We start from the raw sequence: 26,100 nt of genomic DNA, 5'->3' as shown, positions 1-26,100 counted from the left end.
GTTGCCAATTAGACCAGAGAAGTAATCAATCAATCAATTGCTCTGTAACTGACTGAAAGGATCCATCCTTGGACACAAAAATTGATAGAACTGGCTGAAAGTTGTTTAGCCAAGTTTAAAATAAGATGCATGCTATGCATTTACTAACTTTCGGAATAAAAATAGAAATAAACTTACTTTTGGTACATTAGCCAAGCTCTGGACTACAAACACCACAGGATTTCCTGCATTCTTGATGGCATCTACTGCTTCCTTGTGGGTGGCATTTTGTAGGTCTACCCCAGAAACCTGACAAACAGTGTTTATTTTTATTAGGTACAGAGTCATTACAAGGCATCACACACACTTGCAGGAGATTAGTGTATCTGAGGAAGGCATCAAAAACAGTCAAGAGTAATTATTTGTAAAGTATGTTTCGATGATGGTTTAAAGAAAAGTGTATTACTTGGTATTCATAATTAAAAGATGGCCATATGTTGCCCAAAACAATTCCTCTAGATAAAAACATAAGGAGCAAGATTGTCACAGTGTTACATAACATTAGATCTAACTCTTTCAGATTTTACTTGTTTGTAAACTAAACCTGAACAGCACTATCAGCTTGGCACCCCAGATTCTGAAGTACTAATTTGGAGAAAAATGAGTAAAAAAAAATGAACCAGCAGTGAGAGGCAGGAATGACATTTTCCCCCACAGCACCTGCCAGAATCAGGGATTTATCCCAAACAGTGGTTATCAGTTAACTACTCTAAATCCACACACACAAAATAACAGCCCATAATTCAGTATGAACACTCCATGTCCTTGTATATATTAAATTTATGCTTATAGATATGCTGTAACTTATTCCTCATTTGTACGGGGGGAGGACACTCCCATTTTTTTCACTCCCCCCTCAGACACCAGGACACATCTTTTCTTAAATACAGAGGAGAACGTTAAAAGAGCTCCATAGTCAGACCTTTAAAAAAAAAAAAAAAAAAAAAAAAAAAGAAACACCACCAGAGGTTTCCTTTGGTTTTCAAAACAAAGTGTTGCCAATACCTCATGAAGTGGTGGCAGTATTTTGTTCCACTCTCCACCCAAAGCTGTTTGAGACAATTTTTATTTCTTAGACTAAAAAGGAAGGTTTATCTCCATTTACCTCAAGTATTTTATCTCCAGTTTTTAAAGCCCTTGTTCTTCCTGCTGGGCTGTCTTCCAAAACTTGTTTGATAAAGATCCCTTTAAGTTCTTCTCCATTCTTCAGGCGCTTTATGACAGTTTGTCCACCAACAATGCTGATTCCAAGAGACACATCAGGGTCTCTGAAGATCTCAACACTGAAAAAAATACGTGGTAGTTTCAAGAGCTTCAAACAGTTTTTTTTTTTTTTAACTACAAATGCAACTACCTTTGCAAGGCAAAAGGTAAGCTCCTGGTCTTTCAAGAAGATTTAACAGAGTAAAGGGATTAAGTCAAAAGCCTGAGAATGCTCTCAACAGAGCTGAGTTTTCACCCTGAGCAGATCTCACCCCGCAAGAAGAGCAAAGTTCTGCTGCCAATCCATGCCCACTGGGCAGAGGCTTTTATTTTAGAGAAAGTCAGATCTTCAAGTAAATACTCATCCTCTTTCAGCTTGAGCAAAGTGTCTGGGAATGGGAAGCCCTGCAAGTGGCACTTTAGACAAATAATGAAGTATTTCATACAACTTTCTGAGCACTGACTTCAGTGCATATTCATCAGCTCAAGCAGGAAGTTTCTGATCATATTTTACTTGGGACCATAAAAACAATTCACCTAAAAATGTTAACAATACAACAAGGATGTGGCTAAAAAGGTTGGCTTGGCAATTTGGAATCCTGCCACGGAGGTTTAGCAGGGAACCCATGGAAAGGGAGACAGCACAGCACTATGTGCATTGTTCACACCTAATAGTTATTAAATGACCAAGAACTTGTAGGTCATCCACAACCTAAACCAGCCAAGCTCTCCCAAGTCAGCTGTATAAATAGAAGGCAGAATTCTGCTGAACATCTGTTAAAAATTCCCTGTCTTCAGGAAAGCCCAAGGTACACAGGTACCCTAAAGTTATTGGCAGAGGAGGAGAGAGAGAAAAAAAAAAAAAAAACACCCAATAAGAACTCATGTGGCTCACAGAAAAAAAAGACATGAGGTAAATGGGGAGGAATAATATGATTATATGAACATACGTCCGTGGTGGTCCCCAGTGGCTGAAGTTTGGAGTTTCTTCTCCTTCTCCTTCTTCTCTCTCGGGTAATTCACTAATTTGGGGCAGAGGGGAGGGAGGAATAAAAAATAAAAGAGGCATCACCCATGCCAGGTCACAATTCCTCACATATTTTGTATCTGGCTGCGAGACAGCAACACCTTCTCACACTGCCCAGTTTAAAGCAAATGTACAGAGTCAACAGACCAGACAGGAATTTTTGTATTTAGGTTTAAATGTACTTAAGGAATGCTCCAGAAATAAACATGATGGGCAGACCAAATTTATAAGCTGCTCTGTGATACACAAATCTGCACTGCATTTACTCATTGGAAATGACTATTTAAGCAATTAACATTTACTTTCTGATAAATATGCTGTGATGCTTGGAGAGAGATATAAACATGCCAAAACCAGTAAGCAGATCATGATCCGAGTGGGAGAACAGATCCTGTGTGTTCCATTAAACCCTACAGAACAATCCTCTCACCTTATTTTTGAGCTGCTTTCCCTCTGAGAGAGGATTTCAGATGAAATTAGGGGAGCACTGAGGATTGGAATCAACAGGCCCCAAAAGCTCCACTACCTACTGACCCCAAAGTGGTGGGGAAGGACTGGGACAGATAAAGCAAATATCCACAGCAATGCCAGCTCAAGGTTCCTCAGCACCACTGGCAGGACTAAAGTTTCCTGCAGAGGCCTGAGAGCCCTGCCTGAATGCTGCTCTTCCCAAAAGGAAGAACAAAGGGAAGGGAAAACCAGGAGGAGGGCTCCTTAAGGAGCCCTGAGTAAAGGCTACATCCCTCTCCTCCAGCCCAGCTCCACACTCCCCTCACTGCACTGCTGGCAGAGCCACTTGCACATCTCTGTCCCAGCAGTCAAGGGAGGAAACATGGGAAGTTTTCAGGTTTTAAGCCAAACTCCATCTCCTGTAAAAGCTACAGACCTCTGTGTCTGTCTGAGCATTCCACACAGCCTTTCATCATGATTCAGCTGAGTAAAGCAAGAGGACTGTTAAGATTATTTAATGCATGTCTTTCAAAACCCGAAATCTTCCTCCATACCTGCCTGATGCTGTTCTAGGCTGAGCTAAGCTGGTTACTCTGCCAGATTCCTGGCTCTTGGGAAAAACATAATTCTCCTCTTTCAGTGCTTCCTTTCCAACTGCTTCTGAATCAACAGCAAGCTCAGGTCCTTTGGAGTCACTCTGAAGCTTTGTCCCTGAAGAAAGAAAGGGGGGAGATGTGAAAAAAGGGGGAAGATGTGAACTTTTGCTTCCTCTGTCCAGGCACCCACCAATTATTCCACCCTAGGAATTAAAGCCTTTATCCCACCAGGTTCCAAATGTGTTCAAGCCAGGTTGGACAGGGCTCGGAGCTCCTTCCTCCCAAACATGGAGTGCCACTTCAGGCAGGTTGAAAAATTTACTTCTCTGCTCAATCCACCAAACCCTAACCATCCATCTGTGGCCATCTGACAAGGAGAAATCTGAGCACAGATCCCAAACCCAGGATATGAGGCAATTTTCTATCACTTGCAAATTTCTGGTTGTGCTGAAGTCACCCCCAGAGCCTGTCACTTTATTTCTTTTATTTATTTATCACTGGTCAGATTTGGAGGAGGAAGCAAGATTAAAAAGGTGAAACCCATTTAATGCCAGACTGTCTTGAGCCTGCAGAACTCTTGATTTTAATATTTTCTCATTTGAAAGTATTTTTGTTTTGGTAAAAAAAAATGAAATTTGTAAATACGAAATTATGAGATAAAGAGAAACCTTCTTACAAACCTAAATTCATCTCAGTTTTCACTTCTGACTGGGTAGTTTCAGTATCAAATATGTCTTTTTGGTAGCTGCTGGGAGGTGTGGTTCCAGAAAAGTGTGACCTTATAGCAGCATTCTCTTCACACTTCACAGAGGAGAAAAGAAGTAATTAAAGTTAGAAAGCAATGGCATTAACTTATACAGGGGTATTTGACAGGAACATTAATTTTTACAGCAAACATACACATTTCCTCAGCTACATTCATATTTATTCAGGTAACTATGAAATACTAACTGCTCATTTAAATACTAACTGCTCATTTATGCACTGCATTAAGAAGAGGCATGAGGAATGTTATATGCAGTTGAAATATAAAGCAACTGTATCTTTCTCCTCACCTGCAATTCAGACAAAAATTTCTTTACTCTTGCTCATTTGTTTTTTGTAAGTAACAAACAAATAAATTTAATATTGTGCACTCTGGTATAAAACTGTCAGTAGAAACTTCATTTTATCTGTTTATACACATACTGCTTAAGGGGACAAGCCAAACAAAACTGAAATTCTCCGTGGTTGTGACGTCAGATCCTTTTCCACTCCATTTTTTTTTCATATAAAAGCAAACACGCCTCAGAAGCTGGTGCATGGGAGGCTGATAATATCACTTTTTTGTTTGGTGAGGGGATGAACAAAGAATCAGAAGGAAAAAATAATTCTCAGTACTTGAGAAAGATGCATAAATAAGAGTTTTGCAATGTACCTGAACCTGCCTCCTCCTACTCCTTAATCCACCACTATCCTTGCCACAATTCCTTCCACCATATCATTTTTTACTCAAATACACAATCTGGCTGAAGGAACAGATTGGGGTTTAAAAAAAATGAGGAAAAGAGGGAGTTCCTTTCACTGAAGCCTCTGGACTCTCAAACCCATGAAGTGACATTCTGCTGTTCCTGACATGCCCCATATCAGCACGGCTTCCAAAAAAAACCCAAAAAAACCAAAAACCCAAACCCACAAGATTTTGGGTAAAAAGACAAACTCAGGATGCCTGTAAATACACCAATCACATATTTCACTCCAGCAGGCAAATACACAGACAATAAGTTACCTAAAAAACCTTCCAAAATGTGCAAAAAGATAGACTGGTGTCTGCTAGCGGTACGCAAGTAAATAAATCAAATTTCTAAATTTAATGAATTAAATTCTAGTCATTAAAACCCTAGAGAGAGTCCTGAGGGTTTAGTTTTGGAGTCTGCCCTGAGGGATCTGTGCTCAGCACGGAGACCAGCACAGCATTCCTTACCATTTGATCTTTCCTGAATGGATATTCCAGGGACTCTTTGGCACTTAGGCTAACACTGGATCTTAAATCTTGTTTTTCAGCAGCCTCCAGCTGCTTTGCCCATCGTTCTGTAGCCAGGTTCCTGTCTGAAGCTGCCTTCTCTCCACCTGGTGCATCATCACCTTTCAGGAAGTCTGAATCCTCCTCATACTCCTCATCCACCAACATTTCCCGTTCCTCCTCCACGTCCTCTGCTCTGGCTTTCAGAAACTCACACATCTCCCAGGACTCCTTCCCATACTCATCATCCTTCTGAGAGAGCTGAAATGACCTCCCCAAGTCCAAATGGGGCTCATCAACGAGTTCTTCTTTAAAAGGTACCTCGTCTCTGAAACCCTGCAAAGAACATGAAAGGAGCACAGATTTTACCCCATGTTTCCACCCCACTTTTTTAAAGCTATGCTTCATTTTTTGCCCACATTAAAACTACATCCTGATTTTTAAAGTGAAAATCTTCTACATTCTGCATTTTCTACAAGAAAATAGACTCTCTGACTTATGGTTTTAACACCCAAAGTAGACAGTGCAATTATTTTTTTTCAATACATAAAGAAATTTAAGTCGCACAGCTTAGATGCTGCTGCAGCCATTCGGAAAAACCAATCTGGACTGAAGTTAGGGAAAGAAATTGTTAATTAACACTAAAGCAGCCATAGGAAAAAGTACATATAAATCTAGTTAAAGTATCTCTGTGCTTCACACATATCTGCTGTTGCTTTATGAATGCATGAACATTTCTTAAAATGCTATCAGCTAAATAAACAGCCCAAGAGTTTGCTTATGCAACAGTGTCAGCAAGTTAAAAAAAAACCCCAAAAAACACAAATAAAAGACATACTTGCTTGTCCCTAACTTGGACAGAGCTGCCTGGGGCAGAGGGGAAATGGAAGACCCACATACCCCCCCAAAAAAAAGTATATAAATGACTGTTCATTACTTTCCTGTTTTAAGGAGAACAGTGATCAAACCACAGAGCAACAAACCAAAAAAACCCAACAAAACCAAGGGAAAAGGTATTAAAACCCACTCTGAAAGATGTCACTCAACAGTTCTTTTTCTGGGATTTGTCACGTGCTCCCCCAGCTTCCAACATCTCCTGTTTCTCCCAGATGGAATGGGGTGCTGTTCATTGGCTCACTGTGAGGCTGCACAGGCAGCTGGGATCTTCTGCCCTGCACTTATCCCAGAATTTTTGCCACACACTGAGAGCTTTCCCCTTTTTTTTTTTTCCTTCAAGCCACCAAGTCTCTGTGGCCCAAAGAACCCCCAAACCCAACCTCAACACCCCAAGCCCCCAGACTCCAAAACCAATGGACAGATTCAGGGCTCCTTCCTCAGAAATGTTTTTGTTTCTGCTTCCTGCCCCTTGCCAGACTCCCCACGGCACTGCACCACTTCTGACCTTCGGTGTCAGGATCCTGTTTTGTTACATTTGTACAAATACAGAAGGAAAGCCCCCAGACACTGCCGAGATGTTTGTATAGTTCAAGTGAGAGGCAGGAGAGAAATCAGGAGAGAGGCAGGAGCACAAGGAAACAATGCAGCCAATAGCTGGCACAAGAGTAGAACACCAGCAACCCAGAAATTAGCCCATTTTATTAATTCAATTAGCATTAAATGTCCCTTGAATCCATTTGATCTGTGTACCTCGATCTCACAAAACACCCAGGCTGAAGAGATCCTAATTCTCTCCATTTTCACTTCATTTCCCTTGGCTCCTGCAGCGTCGTTCTCCCAACACCTCCCCAAGTCCAGGGCACATAAATCAGCTCTCTCTGCCCAGAACCACCCAGGGTTTGTGTCCCTGACCCAGCAGTTTGCTCTGCATCCTCCCTGACTGCTGCACTGCAGCACCAGAACACCACCAGCACACAGGGAACGCTGCAAACACGACACTGAAGCAAATAAAATCCTCAAATTCCATCATTTTGGGGTTGACATTCTGGTTGCACGTGTCTCAGAGTGGGAGCCAGCAGAACACACCACCCCTGGCTACCTGTGTGAGCAGGTAAGATAATAAAAAATAATTTTAGCTACTACCAAAGCTGTCACACATGAAGTGAAACAAAATGCAAGTAACTTCCCCTGCGGGTGTTTTGTCCAGATTGATCGTTCCAGTTTCAGGTCTTTAAATAAAATATTTTCTTTAAAATGACTTAATGACATTGGTTTTATTTAGGAAGTAGAAAACCAATCTGAGCTGCCAGAGGATAAATTCTAATTCCCTGCAACCCCTCCTATGTCCCCAGAAAGCAACAAATGCCATTTTACATTGTGAAAATCAGTAAATATAATTTATCATCATCCAGGATAATTTCTTCACAGTATACCTACATCTACCCTATAATACTTCTACTTTTGGTGCTTCTAATCTACCATTTCAGCATTAAAAACAGGTTTGCATCCAGAGACAGGTACCCATGTTCAACTACAAGAAAATCTGGAATTTCTTTTTCCTCCTGTGTTGCAGTTCTGCATGCTCCTTTATGTGTTGTATTTTCTGGTGTAAAAAGAATACATTTACCAGCAAGTGTTTTTGCAAAACACTTGAGAACAGATGAAAGTTACAAGATATCCACATCTCTCCAGCCCTGCACTGGTGAGAACTGCAACATTATTGCCTATTACCCTGGTATCTGAGTTTCTCACTATCCTTAATGCCACATCCTCCCACAATAAACAGAATTATTTCTCAGATAGTAAGGACGAGGAGAGTTGAGGCAAGAGTAGAGAAATCACTCCAGAGAACATTAGAAGGCTATGAAGAAGAAGGTATTTCAAGAGTGCCTTATACTCTGAATTACTTTTTTGTTTTGCTTCATGACAATTAAAAGCATTCTGCTTCCATACTTTACTGTCTGAGCCCACCACTTCTGATTATAATAACAACACAGCATTCCTATTTCATATCCAAGGTAACCCAAGATATTTTAATGACATAATAAATTTGATAAGGCAGTCTGGGAGCTGCATTGTTAAGAGCTCCCAATGCACTTGGCACAGTTTGCTGATAGAAGGAATCCAATACTTTTGGTCTTATCTGAAAAATATACTGTATTTTTTACTTTTAAACATCATTTCCTGTCTGTATAAACTGGAGTTTGACCAAAAAAGTAACCAAATACCTGTGGGGCTTCAAGTATTACTGAGAAATTTGTGTTATCTATTGGTTCTGGAGACCCAGGGCTGCTTTTGATGCTGTTATTATCCACACCGTGCATTCTCTCCTCCTCTCTGCTTTCTCCCTAAGAAAGGTAATCCAAACAATGAGTCAGGAAAACAGCAACAAAAAAATTCCCACATCTTTCAAAAAATTAAAAGGGAGAAGGAGAACCGGCTATTGGAAAAGAATTATAAAAATAGAAAGTCAAATATGGAGAAGTCAACAGCTTTTATTCTTTGAACATATTGGTTCAGATGCACTAAGACCTAAAGAGATGTGTAGGAAGGGAAGACAAATACAAGGTTATGAAAAACAAAATACCAATTTTCAAAAAAGGAAATAATATATTTAACAGCCTTCCTACACTCCTATTTCACAACTCCTCTACCACTTAGAATTTCAAGCACTTTCTGTTAACTGGGGCTTTAATTAATTTTGCCTGGGTGCCCTTGATGAACAATACTGCAGCATTCCCCAGTACACTACTGTTCCAAAGCCTTGATTCCAGAAAAGGGAAATTCTGCTTGAATTTACAGCCTTGACTTCAAACAGAGTAGCTTTCTTTGATGTCAGTGGAGCCCAAGCAAGCACTCAGCAGTGTCTGAGAGAGAAATGGGCTCCAGCACACATTTAACTGGGCTGCTGAAGCGCTGGAACCTGTGCACAGCCCACATGGGTCTGCCCAGGCACATCTCCCAGTTCCACGTGGATGTTCTTGAAGGAGGAACTTGAGCATGCTGGTTTTGGACACTGAGCTGCCCATTTGCCAGGACTTTTGGCCCTCTCAAGGCACGGCAGCTCAGCTGTTTCCCAAATGCACACGTGCCCTACGCGGAATTCTCCCCACAAACCCCACCTACAAACGCCACGGGATGAAATGAGAAAAAGAAAAAAATTAAAATCAGTTCTTACCACTAAAGGCTTGCAGATTCCAAGGGAAACTGTACCCGGGGGCACAGATTTCAGCACTTCCACTGCCTCTGCCAAGGTGGCACCATCCAAGTGTTTCTCATTGACGAACACCAAGCGGTCGCCCGGCAAAATCTGCCCCCCGCGCTCGGCCACGCCACCGGCCACCAGGGAGCTGATCACAATGGCTGTCCCTGCTGGATCCAAGGGATCCTGGGGGGGGAAAATAACAAAACACAGCCCCAAGTGAAGGCCTTGAAAGATGATGTTTGTTTGGAGTGCGTTAAGGAGCGCTCAAGCACGTTCATCCTCTAATGCCACGGGACTGAAGCCCGCTGAGACGTTCAAAAAGCGCTGTCTGCTAACACTGCCAAGGCCCAGAGTGTGAAAAAAGGAAGATATTCCATCACTTGCCTAATCCATTAAGAAATGTTAAGATCTGAAAGGTGACCGATAGCCCGCCTGCCCTCTCCTTACACACACAGACACAGCCAGGCCGAGCTGCAAATAGAACAACAACGCTGGCAGCCTTCCACCAGCCTCCATCCAGCCTGGGACGGGCTAATGCCACAGAAAATAACCACTCTGCACGTCACCCGAGGGCTTCGGAGCAGCAGAAAGGGAGGCAAAAGGAACCACTGCAACGTCAGAAATGTAATTCGAAATATTAAGTTCAAATGGCACCCACAAATACTGAAGAAATAGCAGTTGATGTGGGGTGTGTCACTGCAGCGTTTCTGCTCTGTCAACTCCATGTGACACCTTAGAAGTGACATTTTCTCCACCTTAACAGGAGACAGCAACAGAAGAGTAACTAAGATTATTACTGAAGGAACACTGCAGTGGTGGATACAGAGAGTGTCAAGCACGAAATATTACACACATTGTAAACTGGTGCAAAGATATCCACTTCACTTAATATTTTATCCTGTATTAGCCTTTGCTTTGTGTCCTGTACCATTTCTATCATGCCTTCACTTATTTAAAAAAATATTCTCAATCGAATAAAATTGTAAATTATTATATACTGGTAGAAGGATATTAAGAAAAACATATGGGGTTTTAATTTTTTTATATATATTTTATTTCCTCATTTGTTTTTTTAAGATTGCAATTACAGCCTTTCTCCCCCTTGCTGGAGGCTCATAAAGTTCAGGAATGCTCCTTGAATGCACTGGGTCTCTAAATGCACAACCATGGACTGTTTTTCCCTCAGGACTTGCATCTTATTCAGGGCATGGGAGGGATAAAAAAAGGGCAAAATTCAAATCACAAAGACCACCGTGAATTCAGCACCTCAGTGTTAATTTGAAAACAGGAATGCTTTTTAAGCTCTTTATTTTTATATGACTATACACTGCTTTCCAAGGGCACATGTTTTTTAAGGTATGTGCAAACATATGAGGCAATGCCTGTAATATCTGTAAAAGGCTGAAATTAGAGAAGTGGAATTAGAGTTCAGCAGGAAGAGCCACGCTGGGGCTGGATTCAAGTAAATAAAGATTACCAACAATTCTCTCCTGTTCTTCTGCTCGATCCTGCCCTTTCACAATTTTATAATTTTACAGTTTATCCGCAGTGCACACAAGATGTTTCCTCCTGAGTGTCCTGTCCTGGCAGCCAAGCCCAGCAGGCTCCCTGTGTTTGCCTCCTGTGCCAAGGTGCTCGTGCTGCCCGAGTTGTCTGTGCCCAAACCTGCTGCACCTGGTGCTGAGGGAGGATTCCCTGAGCTTCCAACAGCATCCCCTCAGGAGATTTCCAGGAATGAACCAAAGCCCGGCAAGTTCAGAAGAGGAATCCAAAGGGATTCCAAAATGTGAAGGCAAAAAGTAGAAAACTGAAGTTACTGCTGCCCTTTGTTCTTGCCAGCAAACCCCAACAACCCTGGAACCAGCACAGACTTCTAGATTGGTTTTAACCTGGGGGTTTGCTCCACTGCAAATTAGAAATAACCTTCTGGACACCTCTGCAGACCCAGGATCCAGACAGCTCCTTCCCAGCAAGCAAGGCACTGTTCACATGAGGGAGGCTTTGCTGGAGAACTAAACCAGCAAGTTTTCCTATCATGGGCTCATCTTGCTGTGGCCAGGGAGGTTTATGCTGGTTCCCTGAATGGGTGAATGCTCTCTCAGCAAAACAACACCTTTGCTGACACAACAGCTTTTATAATATGACTTTTGCTGGCTTAGCTATATTGATAAAAAATGAACGAAACAAACCCAGCACTCACTCCCATCCATGCAGATAAGCTGACAAAATTCTGTGAGTGAAGGACTGGCCAAGTATTTTCAGTGCTGGCTGAACCAGGTTCAAAGCCTTGCTCTGTCTGGTCTAAATCAGTTCTTTTCTGGGTTCTGGATCAGAACCACTTAAGCAGGACATGGGAACCTCACCATCAGCTGTTTCTATGCAGGGTCAGTGGCCTAACTACCACATCTCTGAGGAGAAGCAGTCCTGTTTCAACTCACCACTGAAATAAAAACAGTTTTGCTCAATAAATCATCATGTTTTGGTATGAGATGATTTAGCTGAAAGAAGAGTTCCAAAAGGAAGAGAGATCCTGCAAAGAAGCAGCTCCAGGCAGAGAAGTTTTGAGGACAATGTGGTTATTTTCCCTGCTTCACAACTCACACGAGCACAAGCCGTGCACAGGAATTGCTTCATGAAGAGCAGCAGAAATCTTAAAAAAGGGGGCCCACGTTAAAAACTGTTGTGCAGGCAAGTAGGAAACAATTCCACTGCTGATTTCAAGCAGAGGGAGCTATTGTACAGGGAGAGGAGAGCGGGATGAGCTGCACAGTGAGAGCTCAGCAGCAGCACCAGCAGTGCTCAGAACCTCAGGGCTCACCAGCGGCTGAATCACGACGTGATTGCCACAAGGAATGTAACAAAAGCTGCACAAGAAGGCACAGACCCACTGAACTTCAAGGTGTAATCATATATATCCATATTCTCTCAGTAATTTAATATTCTAGCACAACGGTGGGTTGCACCGTGCTTTCCTTATCTAAACCAAAGGAACACTGGGATTTCTTTGAAACCTTGCCTTATGATTTACCCTTTACCCCAAGCACACCCTAAAGAACCACCTGCTGAAACAAGACAGCAAACACCAAACCCACATTTTCTAAATGGTGAGTGCCACTGGGCTGTGAGGGCTGTTGTCTTGTTTTTGAAAGAAAGCAGTGCTTGCAGCAGGATGAAAAACAGAGCCTTTCCTTCTATACTAAGTGCAAAAGGTACAGTTTGTATAAAGTTAGTACAGTTAAAAGGCAAGTTCACTCCCACAGTGGGATGTCAGGGCTGCCTCCACGTTAACAGAGCAGCTAGAACCATTCCAAGTTACCAAAGAGCACCAGTGTGACTGCACACCTACCCTGAGGCTCTACACTCATTTTACTTGGCTCAAAGTGATTTTTAGTCACCAGCAGGCAGGAGCACATTTCAGCCTCTACTTTAAAGTGAAGGCTCGTTTACTGTGATGGAGTTTGCAACTCTTCCCCCCAAACCCAGAAGTGATACAATTTCAATATTTCAAGAAATTATCACGTGGCTTTGTATCAGAGCACAAGGGGAGTGCAATGGACAATCCCATGCAAACTAGCCATGTTAAAATGAGCACGAATCAGAGAAACATTAAGGCTGGAAAAGACCTCCAAGATCACCATGAACAGGCCTCGGCACATTTAAAGAGGAACTTTTACCTTTCCTGAAGGATTCCTTTACACCAACGAATCATTTACGAGCAACGAGGAAAAGAATCGGACTGCAAAGCAGCGAGGAGACAAACCCCCTGAAGCCAAAAGCTCATTTTTAAGAGAAGAATCACACGTTGGAACGTTTGCCACTTGTGTAAACGCTGAGAGCTGCCCCCTGCCATGCAGCAGCAGCAGCCCAGGACAGTGGCCCCCAGTAGCCCCCTCTGAGGAACTCCTGTGCTGCAGCTGCCGTCCTCCCCTCTGTGCCCGAGCCAGCCACGGACTCTAGGAGCTTGTTTAAAATAGCCACAATTTATTCATACTTAGCACACCATATATTTAACTACGCTGAACCATAGCTTTTCCCTTCTCCCCGCCGCTCCTCATCAAAACCCACAAATGTTTCCCGGAGTCCAGGTGTCAAATTTTTCTCCTTATTTTCAGAGCCTCGTTTGTTCTGGATCCATTTAGCAGTGGAGAGTCAGGCAGGGGCCACTGCAGTTGCTGCCTCTGGGATCCCTGGGTTTGGGGCAGTATGAAATCTCTTAAAAACCTGAGCTCTGCTAAAATGTTAAGAGTCCCAGGGGCGAAGAGAGCCCCACGTGCAACGCTGGAGCTGCAACTTTATTGTGGCTTCCACTGCCACGGGCACCGAACACCAGCACTCAGAATGCCTTAGGAAGCAAACCTGAGACAGAACCCAGTGCAGCTGACCTGTGCCCATCCTGCTGGGAAAGAAAAGTGATAAACCATGCTGGCTGCTCCCTTCTCCCTCCCAAAAGGTGAGGTGTGCAGCAGCCTAGAGAGGGCACTCCAGGCCAGCCCAGCTCCCACCACCGCAGGCATTCCCTGCTCTGAGAACCCATCCATCCAGCCAGCCCCTCCCCGGGCTGAGGATGAGGAGCACTGAAACTGCAGCTCCACTGGATGGGAGCAGCTCCCACGTTTGCTGGGGTTTTGTTTGTGTTTTGCTTTTTCTAAAGGCTCCTATGAAAATGTGAGACAAAGCTGCGGGTGACTGACATTCCCTGTGCAAAGTCACTCTCACTTAGTTACAGGCTATATTAGTTTTGGCATCACTTGAGATCTAAATCCAGCTAGCCCGACTTCCTAGAATATTTCAGCTTTCTTCAAGCAACAAACTGCCTGCTGCCACAAAAACACACATCCAAAATAGCACGGCCAAGGATCCCAAAAGAAACAGTTTGAAACTTTTTTTTCCCCCCTGTGCCATTTTTTTGATTTATCTGAACATTTTTACAAGTGCCAATTTGTATACTGCAGGTTTCTGTGAGGGAGCCAAAACAAACGCCTTGGAGCTCAGAGGTCAGAGCAGCCCAGCTTCATTACATTTTGCATGGGACCACTTCCAGGTCTAACACACATATATCCATATTTTGAACTCTTCAGTGAATAAGATACCAGGCTGAAAGACTCTTAGACACAACACTTTTGATGCTGAACAAGGAAAAGACACCCGTCAACAGTGAAAAGAAGCAGAGGCATTTTATGTTTGTCTCACTATTATGTAGAACAAAGGTAGAAGTGCACATGAGTAATGTACCTGCATGCTCAGCCTTGTGAAATTACTCAAAATACTCATCCATGCTCTCATTTTGTGAAGTGCCTCTGGTTCCCTTTGCAGAGCCACCCTCCACAATGGGATGCAAGAGCCAAGACTGACAAGCACCCTTTTTCTGTGCCTTCTCAAAGTGCCTCCAACAGACAGGGAAGAGAGGGAGAGCCAGCTGTGAGTGAGGTCTGATTCCCTCCTTAAGGTGGCCTCACTTTAGGGGTGAGACTCGAGGTCCAAACCTTCTGTTCACTCACTCCAACATGTTTACAGCAGTTGGCTGTAGGAACTGCCAAAGGCACTCTAAGGCCTGGAAAAACATCCCTGAGGAAGTGCTCCACTGGTTTTCGTTAGATCCACTGCATCTGAGTGAAATTCGAAGCATTTCAGACCTGTTTCTGCCTCTTCCACTCGGATTGCAGTCAGCAGGACTGCTCAGGAAGGAGATTACACAACGCACAGCCTCAGAGAAATAAACTGCAGGCCGATGTGCTGAAGCAACACAAACTTAAATACAGAGCAGTATTCAAGGAGGAACGCTGAACTTTGCTGTGATGTAAGGCAAAGCACTGAAAATAAAACATTACTATTTATTGATCTGCAGTGAGGGAATAAAGCAATGAATTTCAGAAGCTCTGGTGTGCAGCCGGCATTAATCAAAACTTCTGTCGTGGGAAATGTCAGCAAAGAAACAGGAATTCGCAGGGAAGGGGAAAAAACCAGCAGCAAACCACAAAGAGCCCCACCCAAAGGAAGAGAGGGAACAGCAAAATAAAGAGGAGGAGGAGGAGGAGGTGGCACAATGCGTTTCCCACACCAGGCTTTCATCATGTGGGATCTGAAATCCTATCGGCCTCCCCCAGCAAGAAGGAACACGGTGGCCGGCGGTGACTCGGCCGCGTGGGTCTGGCAGGGCTGGAGAGCACAGCACAGTCCCCACCCCTCTGCTGTGGACCTGGGACCCCAAGGGGAAAGACCTCACACACTACTGCTCTTCCCAAACAAAAAGATCAAAGACAGGCAGCGGCTCCGGGCGTTCTCGGCGTCACCGTGCAGTGGACTCAGGTGCCTGTCGCTATCTTTTAATTTATCAAACTTCTCAATCCATCTAAGGTTTTATCCGCCTTTCATATTTGCTCTCGACAGAGCTAAAGTCTCAGGGATTACATTCATTAGACTCTCTTAATATCTTAGACTTTCAGACTTTCCAGCTCCAGAAAAAACACACTGAGTGCTGACTACAGGGAAATGCCACGGAGATAAGGAAAAAAAAAAAATCCCTGAACTCATAAGGAAGTGGAGGAAAGCCACTGTGTGATGAGATAAAGAAGGGATAGAGATGTGTGGGAAAGAAGAAAAAAATACCAACAAGCCAAGGGAAAAAAAGTATAAATGGTATCACCTACACAGCCTGTGCTCAGTGGGCCCTGGCACAGGTTGTGGGTTTGATCAGCTTTCAGACTCAAAGGATTCCTGAACTCAAAATCCAAGCAGAGAGCCCAGCAGCACTTACACCAGCGAGGTGAGCCAGCCTCAGCACTGGTCCAAGTCTGAGGAAGTTCAGGATGTGTTTTTACACAAACCAGAGCTCTCCTCTGCATGAAAACCTTGCTTCACAAACAGCAAACACATGAATTATGGAAGACTTGCTGCAGAAAAAGCTGCAAAATAAAAGTGGGGACAGAGGACAGGCTGGGTTTTATGCAACAAGGATCTGCAAACAGTGATTTGGCCCAAAGAATCACAGAATGCCAGACTGGGTTGGGTTGAAAGGGAACTTAAAGCTCATCTCATTCCAGCCCCTGCCATGGGCAGGGACAATTTCCACTATCCCAGGGGGCTCAGAATGCCATCCAGCCTGGCCTTGAACACTTCCAGGGATGAGGAACAGGGCAGATGAAGGAGCAGACAGGAGGGTTGGTAGAAAGGTTGCAGAGAATTTTAAGGCTACAGTGAATCACGTTGAGAACAGACAGAAAATTCCACGTGCAACAGGATTCCTTGGATTTGGGGAGCAGCATCTTCCAGCAGGGTGAGGTACTAAGAAAACAGAACACCTCATAACTTCCATGAGTTTTCAGGATGCTTCATGCTTATCCATCAGCACCACCATATACCTCAAATCTCATCATTTCAGAACAAATTGTGAGCTGTCTGGGCTGAGCTCTTCCACACCCACAGCTCCATCATCTCCACATGCCCACTGCCAGGCCAGCACAGCTTCCTCCAGCCTCATCCACATGATCTCAGCCTGGCTGAGATTTACCAAGTGGTTAACAGAAAATCCAGCTACAGCTTTGTCCCTTTAAATTCTCGCCTTCTCTCGCAGGCAGAAGACATCTGTGGAATAATAATGAATTTCTTTGGTTTGGGGTTTTTTGTTTTTATTAAAAGCTATTCTTTCTAGCAGGAAATGAAAAAGAACAACCAGATTGGAGAATTTGGGGGAAGAAGGGAAAACATTTCTAAAGGTTAATAGCAATAATACTGCTCAGCATTTATTTCGTGGATATGCGACAAAGCAAAGAAAAACAGATGTTTCCAGTAATGCTCCAGTTTCTCTGCAAACTCAGGTATTGTCCAGAGCTGCTGCAGCTCACAGGGACAGGAGGCATGTCCTACAGTTTGCTCTAGAAGACAGCAAAAGGAGGGATTAGGAAAATCTCTGTCCTTTACTGAATGCTGATCTGGGGATCAGCACAGCTTTGTGAAAGGCAGGTCCTGCTCAGCCAAAATCTGCTGCCCTGGGCTTGGCTGGGGTAACCCATGGCTGAGAGAAGAACACTTTAATAACTGAATAAAGCCAAAGATAATAGCAATGCTAATACCAATAAATATAATGAAAAGGGACATAACAAAAAGAGAGAGGGGAATAAAACCTGAGAAAAAGAAGTGGTGCACAAATGCTGCTGCCCAGCCTGTTCCTGAGCAGTGATGCACCCCTCCTGGCCAACTCCCCCCATTTATAGATCACATAAACCATGTATCATGAGCATGATATCCTATGGAATATCCCTCTGGCTAGTTCAGATCACCTCTCCTGGCTTCTGGTGCTCCTCCTCACTGGCAGAGCATGGGAAACGGAGGAGTCCTTGACTCAGAGTAATCGCTACTTAGCAACAACTAAAACATTACCCTGTTATCAACATTGTTCTCATGCTGAATCCAAAACACAGCGCTGCACCAGCTACTTAGGAGGGAAATTAACTCCATCCCAGCCAAAACCACAACACCTGCTTAGTGTGGATGGGGGAAAGGCCGTGGATGTGTCTGCCTGGAATTCTGTGAAGCCTTTGACGCTGTTTCCCACAGAATTCTCCTGGAAAACCTGGCTGTGCATGGCTTGGATGGCCAAGAAGGCCAATGGTACCTGGCTTTTGTCAGCACTGCTGTGGCAGCAGGACCAGGGCAGTGTCTGTCCCCTGTGCTGGGCAGTGCTGAGGTACCTGGAATCCTGAGGTCACAAAAAGAAGGACATTGAGGGGCTGGAGCGTGTCCAGAGAAGGGAACAGAGCTGGGAAGGGGCTGGAGCACCAGGAGGGGCTGAGAGAGCTGAAAGGGGGTTCAGCCTGGAGAAAAGGAGCCTCATGGGGACCCTTGTGGCTCTGCACAACTCCTGACAGGAGGGGACAGCCAAGGGGGTCAGGCTGTGCTGCCAGGAACAGGGACAGGAGGAGAGGGAATGGCCAAATTGCACCAGGGGAGATTTAGGTTGGCTACAAAGAAAAATTCCTTCCCTGAAAGGCTGTCTGTAGCAGAGGATTCCACAGCTGTCCAGCCCTGGCACAGCTGCCCAGGGCAGGGGTGGAGTCCCCATCCCTGGAGGGATTTAAAATCCCTGTGGATGTGGGACTTGGGGACACAGGGCAGTGGCAGCCTTGGCAGTGCTGGGGAACAGCTGGACTGAAAGGTCTCAGAGGGCTCTCCCAACCTGAATAATTCTACGAGATTCCTCCCTAACTTGCCCTTTAGAATGACTTCCTGCCTCCAGATCTCTTCCTGTGGGTCTGTGTGTATCTTTGGGTGAGATACACAGAAATCTCTTTGATTTCTTATTAAAGTGGTCTCTGCTCTCCCAAGGCATTAGTACTGCAGGTTTTGGAATCCACTAATCGTGAACACCTCAGAAACTTCTCCAGGAATGTGCTCAACTGCATTCACCGGCTCTTAGGTCCTGGAAAGTAGTTTTTAAGCTGAACTCCAAGAGAATTTTTCAAAAAGCTACACTGAAATTCAATTCATGACACACTATTAAGAATTATTTTACACATGAAGCAGCTTAATATGATTTAAAGGATGTAGAACTTTCCCATAGGGGGAGAGAAGCAAATCCTCCGTGAGATGAGTACCAACACAGTTGGTACTGAGGCTTACAGAACTTTGATGTTAATGAATGTGGATGGGTTGTAGAGATGGGAGAAAAGCTGCCTTTATCAGTTTTCCCAGTACCAAGCTGATAGCCATTGTAAAACTGCTTTTTAATACAGCTGTGCAGCTTTTGCCAGTAAGCCACAGGTTTCCATCACATGACCAGGTGAAAATGTGTTTAACAAAGACATGAATATGCTTCTTTGTTCATAACAAACTTATCACAAGAATAGACAAAGCTCAAATTATCACAAGAGGGCAAACGTTTAGCCAGCAACTTGTCAAAGCATTCCAGCCTGCATCTCACTGCTGAACAGACCGAGAAAGTAAAAAAAATATATATAATCTACTTGAATACCACCTTCTACAAATAAGAAGTCAGTTTGCTTTTTTTTTTTTTTTTTTTTTTATAACTCTACATCTGGAGCCTGTTTGGGGCATAAAGAAAAGAGGAAAGATATTTGGAGACACTTAAATTGCTTCACTTCCTGCCGTGAATGACTATGCAGTGATTTCGTTAGAAAAGAGAAAACAATTGTTTCCCATGCTCCCTGGGAGAAGGACAAAACATAACCTGCTGAATGTGCAGCAAAAGAGACTTCAGTTCTACAGCACGAAAAACTGCTGCTCATAATAAAGGGAAGGCAGGAATAAGGCAGCTGTGGGGTCCCTATTGCTAGAGCACAGGAAAATCCCTGGAGCACTGACCCAGGCAGGCACAATCCACGCTGCTCCTCCAGCTCTGGGTAACCTGAAGCTCCTGAGTGCTGAAATGACTCTTTCTGCTTCACTTGGAGCAGGTGAGTCCATGAGTTCCTCCAGCCAGACAGCTCTCCAGGGCAGCTGGACTGTGCCAAAGCAAGCAGGCACTGGGGACTGATCTCTCAGCACAGACAGGGAGGAACAGCATCTCACAGTCCTTCCCAAGAGTTATGTAAAATGTCAAACCTCCCCGCTGCACCCCTCACCCTCTCCAGTTTCATGCACTCTGAAACAGCTGCTTTAAAAAGACTCTGACTTCAAAGCACAGTAAATTAAGCTCCACATAAAGTCCATTCAGCTTTTTGTTTAATTTGATAAAAGCTCATCAGACCATTCAAGTTACCTTCTGGTCAATACTGCCTCAAGAAATCTGCAATTCAGCTACCTGTGGTTTTTCCAATATTTCTGTAAAACATTACTGACAGAATCTATTGGCCTGCAACACATCAGGTCTTTGGTAAACACTGTTTCAGGGCTCAAAGAACTTTCTATCCTGCTGGGATCTCTTAATTTTCTCTATAAGTCTTTTGGGATTTTTCTTTCCTCTTGCTCTAAATGCCCTGGGGTCACAGTTGTTTTTTAAACAGCATCTCTTCTCTGTTTTAACTTGATAATGTACATTTCAATTTCTTTCTAAGGAAAAGGGACTGGTCTCAAAAACAATGGCTTAGCTCTGCCAGGAGGCTGGATGGGGCTTGGAGCAACTGGGTCTAGTGGAAGGTGCAGGGTTTGGAACTGGATGAGAGTTAAGATCCCTTCCAACCCAAACCATTCTGGGATTCTGTGATCAGTTCCAGGCTAGACAAATTTACTGTTAAGCTGGATACTTTCAGCTCTGCTGACAAAGAACACGAAATGCACTCACTGCAGCCCCTTTCCATCCCAGGTGATCCCAAATCACTCCACCAGCAGGTCCTGGGTCCCTCCCTCCCCACCAGAGCTCACTTGGCACTACCTGTGCCAGCAGCACCACATAAAGGTTAGTGAAGAGGTGAAAGGCAGAGCAACCTCTCCAAGTGAAAGGAGAAGGAAATGAAGGGAGGCAGAGTGCGTTACTCCACGGAGGAGCTGGCCAGGAGGCTGAGCAGCACAGCTTTTTAATGGCCAGGAGACCTCTGCAGTCTTCCCATCACAGCACCATCAAGAAAAAGCTGTGCCTGGCCTAGGAGCTTTCACCAGGTCCCAACACAGTGATGACAACAGAAAAAAAAAAAAAAAAAATAGGACATTTCATTTTAAGATGTCTTCAGTGTTTCTTATTTAAATGAAAGAAAAAAAAAAATCCAGTGAAATCCATCATTTCAAGAATCCACAGGATCAGCTTCCCATCCACCTCCCCTCTGGCCAAGTACTGACCTTGCTGCCAGCAGAGCAGTAGTCTCAAAAATTTTACACTTCCTACAACATAACTACAAATTACAGCATTCAAAGGTTGCTGAAAAAAATGGGTTTTTTTTAATACATGTGGAGACCACAGGAAGACAAAGAATATCCTATATAAATACTATCCTGTCATAGCAAAAGGGGTAACTCTACCCCAAAGTTTTATGAACCTTATTAAAAAAGGAAGTTTCAAGCTCTATTTTAAGCTTTTAAATCCCTAAAGACAATGAAAAGAAAACACAGGACAAAGTAGAAATACTATTGATTATGCATAATTGGTATAATTAATTTGTAATTAGTTCATTAAAATATATAGGCATTGGAAATTATGCTTGTACATTTCTGGGAATATCCTGCAAGTCACTTGGGATGTGCTTATCATTTATTTGATAGATGAAACATTATTAGAAAGACAGCCCATTAAAAATTAATATGCCAGCGTAATAATTTTCTCGATCTCAGCATTCAGTTTTCCACGTACTCAGACTCCTATTCTGCCTCACAAAGAATTTATATTAATTCTGTTTTCCAGAGCATGACTTGGGAAGCACAGCATTTAGGACAACTGAGGCACAGCATCCTTTATGCTGAGCATGCAGCCAGTTTTGAGAAACAAAAACTGGCAAACATTATAAATTATATACCACAGGAGTGCTCAGCACAGCATCTAATTCTACAACCAAATTTAAGAGGGAAAGCAAGTAGGAAGAAACTTCCAGAGCACTGGGAGCAGCCTGGTCTGTAGCTGCTGAGCATTCTTGTGCTTCTGCAGTGTCTGGCATCTCTCACTGCCAGAAATGGATGAGCAGGACTCCAGAGCTGCTTAAACCCTGCAGGGAACAGCCCCAGTCCCACCCTGGGGCTGGGATCCACCATTTCAAGGGTGCTGCTCCACTTCTGTGTGGGGCAAAGTCAGGTGGGGCAATAGAGCATCACCACTGCTTAACCCTGATGCCACTTCCCTGCTCCCACTGAGCTTCCTGAAGCCCTTCCAGTATTTCTGAAGTGTCATTTCAGCCACCAGCTACAGAAATAATTGGATCTTAAAAACCCAGGACAGTCACATCACCTCCTCCAAGCTGGGTATGCAACACCAAACTTTCCTTGAACTTCTGTAATGGACAGAGCCAGTCCTTGTGTGTTAATTACCAACAAAATCTCCCCTTCAAAAGCATTTTCCTCCCCACCCGACCTCCATCAACACTGTGGCAGCCAAGAAAGGCTGGTCACTCACTGATGATGAAGATGGGCCATGACAAGACCCATCTTCATTGAAAAACACTTAAAAAATTTTTTTAGAATTGTGTTCTTCAAATGGAGCAAGATCAGCAGGGGACACACAGCACAAGCAGTATCATTTGCCATTATAAAGCTTGAATTTTGCTCTTGTAAAACAAAGAGTATGTGCCTAAAAAAAAAACACCTTTCATCTTTTAAAGAAGGGTCTCCAGGTCCTTTAAGGCACAATTAAACACTGCTGCAATTCTGTGCTTCCCAGCAAATCTGTGTTAAGAATTCCAAACACTCTCCCAGGAACCACACACAGTTTTGTTTTTTTGGTTTTTTTTTTTCCCTTGCTTCCACTGTAGCATGGACAATTATTTATTTTCTTTGCCTTGCACTCAAGGATGTGATGGATGTATTTACATAAACACACACACAGCCACAGATATCTCTCTATAAAAATTAATCTGCAGATGATGAAAAGTGTAAAAGATCTAAGAGGCAAATCCCAAACAAAAGAACACACTTTATACACTTTATACATAAATATCTTGAAATTATAAAGATCTGAGATTAAGTGGTTTACCACTCATTTAGAATTGATTAGAATGTATTTAAATTTAGCTGAAAGTACCACAACATTGCTCGTGTATTTGCATCTGCGAATAAGTAAATAAAAAGCCTGCTATTAAAGCCTTCATTAATTCTGATTATATGAGAACTTAAAAGCAAATCTGTGTATTACTGCTCTGTAAAGACTCCCAGCAACTCTAGAGCAGAGCTGGCACTGCAACACAACATGTGTCAGCTAAAATGACTAACAGGATCTATTTTCAGTAATCTTAAATCGCACTCCTAAAATATAGAATTAATGGGTTCGCATAATACTTCAAATATTTTTTTTCCTTCTAATTCATTCCCAATTCCTGCCTTATTGTATCAAAAAGTGAATTTTATATCACTTGACATTTATGTACAACAGTTGAACACATTTCATTAAACGACAATGTTTAGGCAGCACTCAGATGTGATGTGTATATTATTATAAAGAGTGATCCAGCTATTTTATTTCCTTATAAATATGATGACTGGAGGTTTAAAAAAATATATCATGTTGACTAGAAACATGAAGAACGTTTCATTCTGACTACAGATTTTGAGAGTTTCTACATCTTTAATTGAAGCCAGTGTTTTTGAAAGAAGGATTCATTAATTTTAGTAGCATTTCCCTCCAACTAAAGACTTGTCTGTTAATTTCTAAGAAGTTTAACAATTAAGAACATAATCATCTCCAACTAATACCCAAGAACCTTCGCTTGCCACTCTGACAGCTGAAAAGTCATTCTAAGTTAGAACAAAATACAAAAAAAAAAAAAAAAAACCTTGCCCAACATTTAGTCATTAAACTCAGAGTTATGGGGTGCAGCTTGATGAAAGGTTTTGCACTCTATCATGTCCAACAATCAGAGGTTTAGAACACTCCACACTTTATAGAGTTGGCCCCAAATTACATGACTTTTCCCTGCAATTCCCAGGCCCAAGTGTCAAGTCCATTACTTAGTAATCAACATCACAAAACATTTTAAGACACTGTGCAAAGACAAAGGATCAAAGGGATTTTTAGCATTTAGTTTATACAGAAAAGTATACCTGATAGTCCAAAATGCTAAATCCTAAACCATTTTTGTCTTTCTCCAGCTCAACAACCTTTACATCAGGAGACCATAATGCCAATTCCCCTTCTTCCTCCTCAGGATTGAAGTCTTCCTCAGGTTTCACCTGGAAAATAAAAGCTCTGGCTCAAATACCATTCTCTCAGCTCGTTACAAACACTATTCCTTCAATATTTTGATTATTAATGGTGCATACATGCCCTAAAATGTGACCTTTTATGGAATTAAAACTTCACTGAGCATTATGAATAGAGTTTTCTCCAGCTTGTTGCCTTGAGCACTCCCCTGGGCACAGGCCTACATGTTTTGAGCATCAGAGCCCAACCTGGCACACAAATACCCGTGTATTAGTCTAATTAATTGTTAGATTATTACTAACCTGTTACACGTTGATGAACTTCAGCTGTCCCATTAGACGCATAAAGGAAAAAATAAATAGCATAAAAGATTTAACCACAGACAGCTAATAGAAAGGCCAGGCAATCAGAAAAGATGAGAAGCCAAGCTGTAAATACTTTTGCAAACAGGAGCAACCACAAGTGTCAAGCTTTAGTTTCAGACTTTAAAGCTCCTGCGACAGAAAGAAACTTTTGAGTTTCAATCTTTTTTTTTTTTTTCTCTCCCAGTTCTATAAAAACCTACTCAGAACACGGAAGCAATCAGCTAATGGTGGCAAGGACGTGATTTAGTGTAATTCAGAGCTCTCACTCACCTATTAAGTGTGGGGATGATGAATGGGATGTAGAGTCAGCAAAGCAGCTCCGTGATTTACCTACCCTGTCTCTTCCCAGGACAATGAACCTCCTCAAGACCAGCCCGCGCAAACCCAGAAACACACGGATTTCCCCAAAAAACTTACAGCCCTTCTGCACAAGTGGGTGGCAGGAGAAGTGTTACCTTCTGCTCTGGAGGGGACACTGCCACGGGGGGCTCGTCCACCAAGGACTCGGTGCCGTCGCCGAAGAGCCGCCGGCAGCACACCAGGGTGAACGGGGGTGGCACCTCCTTGAGGAAGGTGACAGCCTCCCGCCGGGACTTCCCACACAGCTGCACCCCGTTCACCTGCAGAATGGGACCACACATCCACACAAAGAGAATTAAAGGATAGCTGCCAGATTTTTTTTAATTTTTTTTTTTTTTTTTTTTTTTTGGCGTACATTTTTCCCCGCCCGAGCCTCAAAGTCTGATTTTACCTGGGGATTCTGGCATGGCTTGCACGGTTTTGTTAACATATGCTTCTGAAGAATATACACATTACTGCAAACCTTCACCCCCAAGATCTTGTGACTGCTGCATCATGTCTCCCTAGCCTCCTCTAACTTCTTTTCTGCTCACCACTTCTCCAAGCCTAAATCTTTCCTAGAATTCTTATTTCTTTCTCACCTGTTTCTTTGCTGGGGATCTTTTTTCAGTGTTAGGCTTATGTGTTTGAATTTTAAAAGATAAAAGAATTAATTTTCCCCACAATATTTTAAGCAAACACAGGTTCTGAGCTCCGATCAAAAAACCTGAAGTCAGAACTACCACAACAAGCTTGAAGTTTGGCTCAACAACCTTAGAGGTGTTTTCCAACCTTAATGATTCTCTGATTCTAACTTTGCCAATTTAAAATGCAACAAAGTGACAGAAACTAAAACAGATCCTACAGAAAACAGGTGAGAATGTTTGTACAGTAAGGAAGAAACCAACTACAGTAAGCAATTAACCAGAAAGGCCTGACAAGGGTCAAAGCCTACCATACCATAAACTCAAGACTGTGAGTGATAACAGATCATTGTAAATTGATGTTCTAAACCACAGACTTTGAAAAAGAAAAACAATAGAGAGATAAGATAGATAGATAGATAGATAGATAGATAGATAGATAGATAGAGGTGCTTTAAACATGGGATACTGCAGTAGCACTTTTTTTGTAGCTGTGCCATCCTTGGAAATGTCCAAGGCCAGGCTGGACTGGGCTTGGAGCAACCTGGGATAGTGGAAGGTGTCCCAAAGGTGGGACTGGATGGGCTTCAACGTCCCTTCCAACC

At 43.1% G+C, this 26,100-nt stretch overlaps 1 protein-coding gene across 2 annotated transcripts in view; it reads right to left on the bottom strand.

The window, feature by feature from the left end:
- Positions 1–26,100, bottom strand: part of PATJ (PATJ crumbs cell polarity complex component) — a 133,954-nt gene that overhangs the window by 82,226 nt on the left and 25,628 nt on the right. For both annotated transcript variants that reach the window (XM_053985055.1, XM_053985054.1), the window contains exons 14-23: positions 24,968–25,132; positions 24,048–24,176; positions 9,393–9,602; positions 8,443–8,562; positions 5,279–5,653; positions 3,996–4,116; positions 3,274–3,430; positions 2,193–2,264; positions 1,145–1,322; positions 178–288 (exon numbers count right to left, since the gene is read on the bottom strand). In XM_053985055.1, the coding sequence (XP_053841030.1) occupies positions 178–288; positions 1,145–1,322; positions 2,193–2,264; positions 3,274–3,430; positions 3,996–4,116; positions 5,279–5,653; positions 8,443–8,562; positions 9,393–9,602; positions 24,048–24,176; positions 24,968–25,132 (1,638 nt within the window). The remainder of the gene's footprint in view (positions 1–177; positions 289–1,144; positions 1,323–2,192; positions 2,265–3,273; positions 3,431–3,995; positions 4,117–5,278; positions 5,654–8,442; positions 8,563–9,392; positions 9,603–24,047; positions 24,177–24,967; positions 25,133–26,100) is intronic.

This window comes from Vidua macroura, chromosome 9 (assembly GCF_024509145.1).
Source record: "Vidua macroura isolate BioBank_ID:100142 chromosome 9, ASM2450914v1, whole genome shotgun sequence".
In the NCBI taxonomy this organism is placed as follows: Eukaryota; Metazoa; Chordata; class Aves; order Passeriformes; family Viduidae; genus Vidua; species Vidua macroura.
Note: the sequence above shows the minus strand (reverse complement) of the source record. Positions and strands in the feature narration are given on the sequence as shown.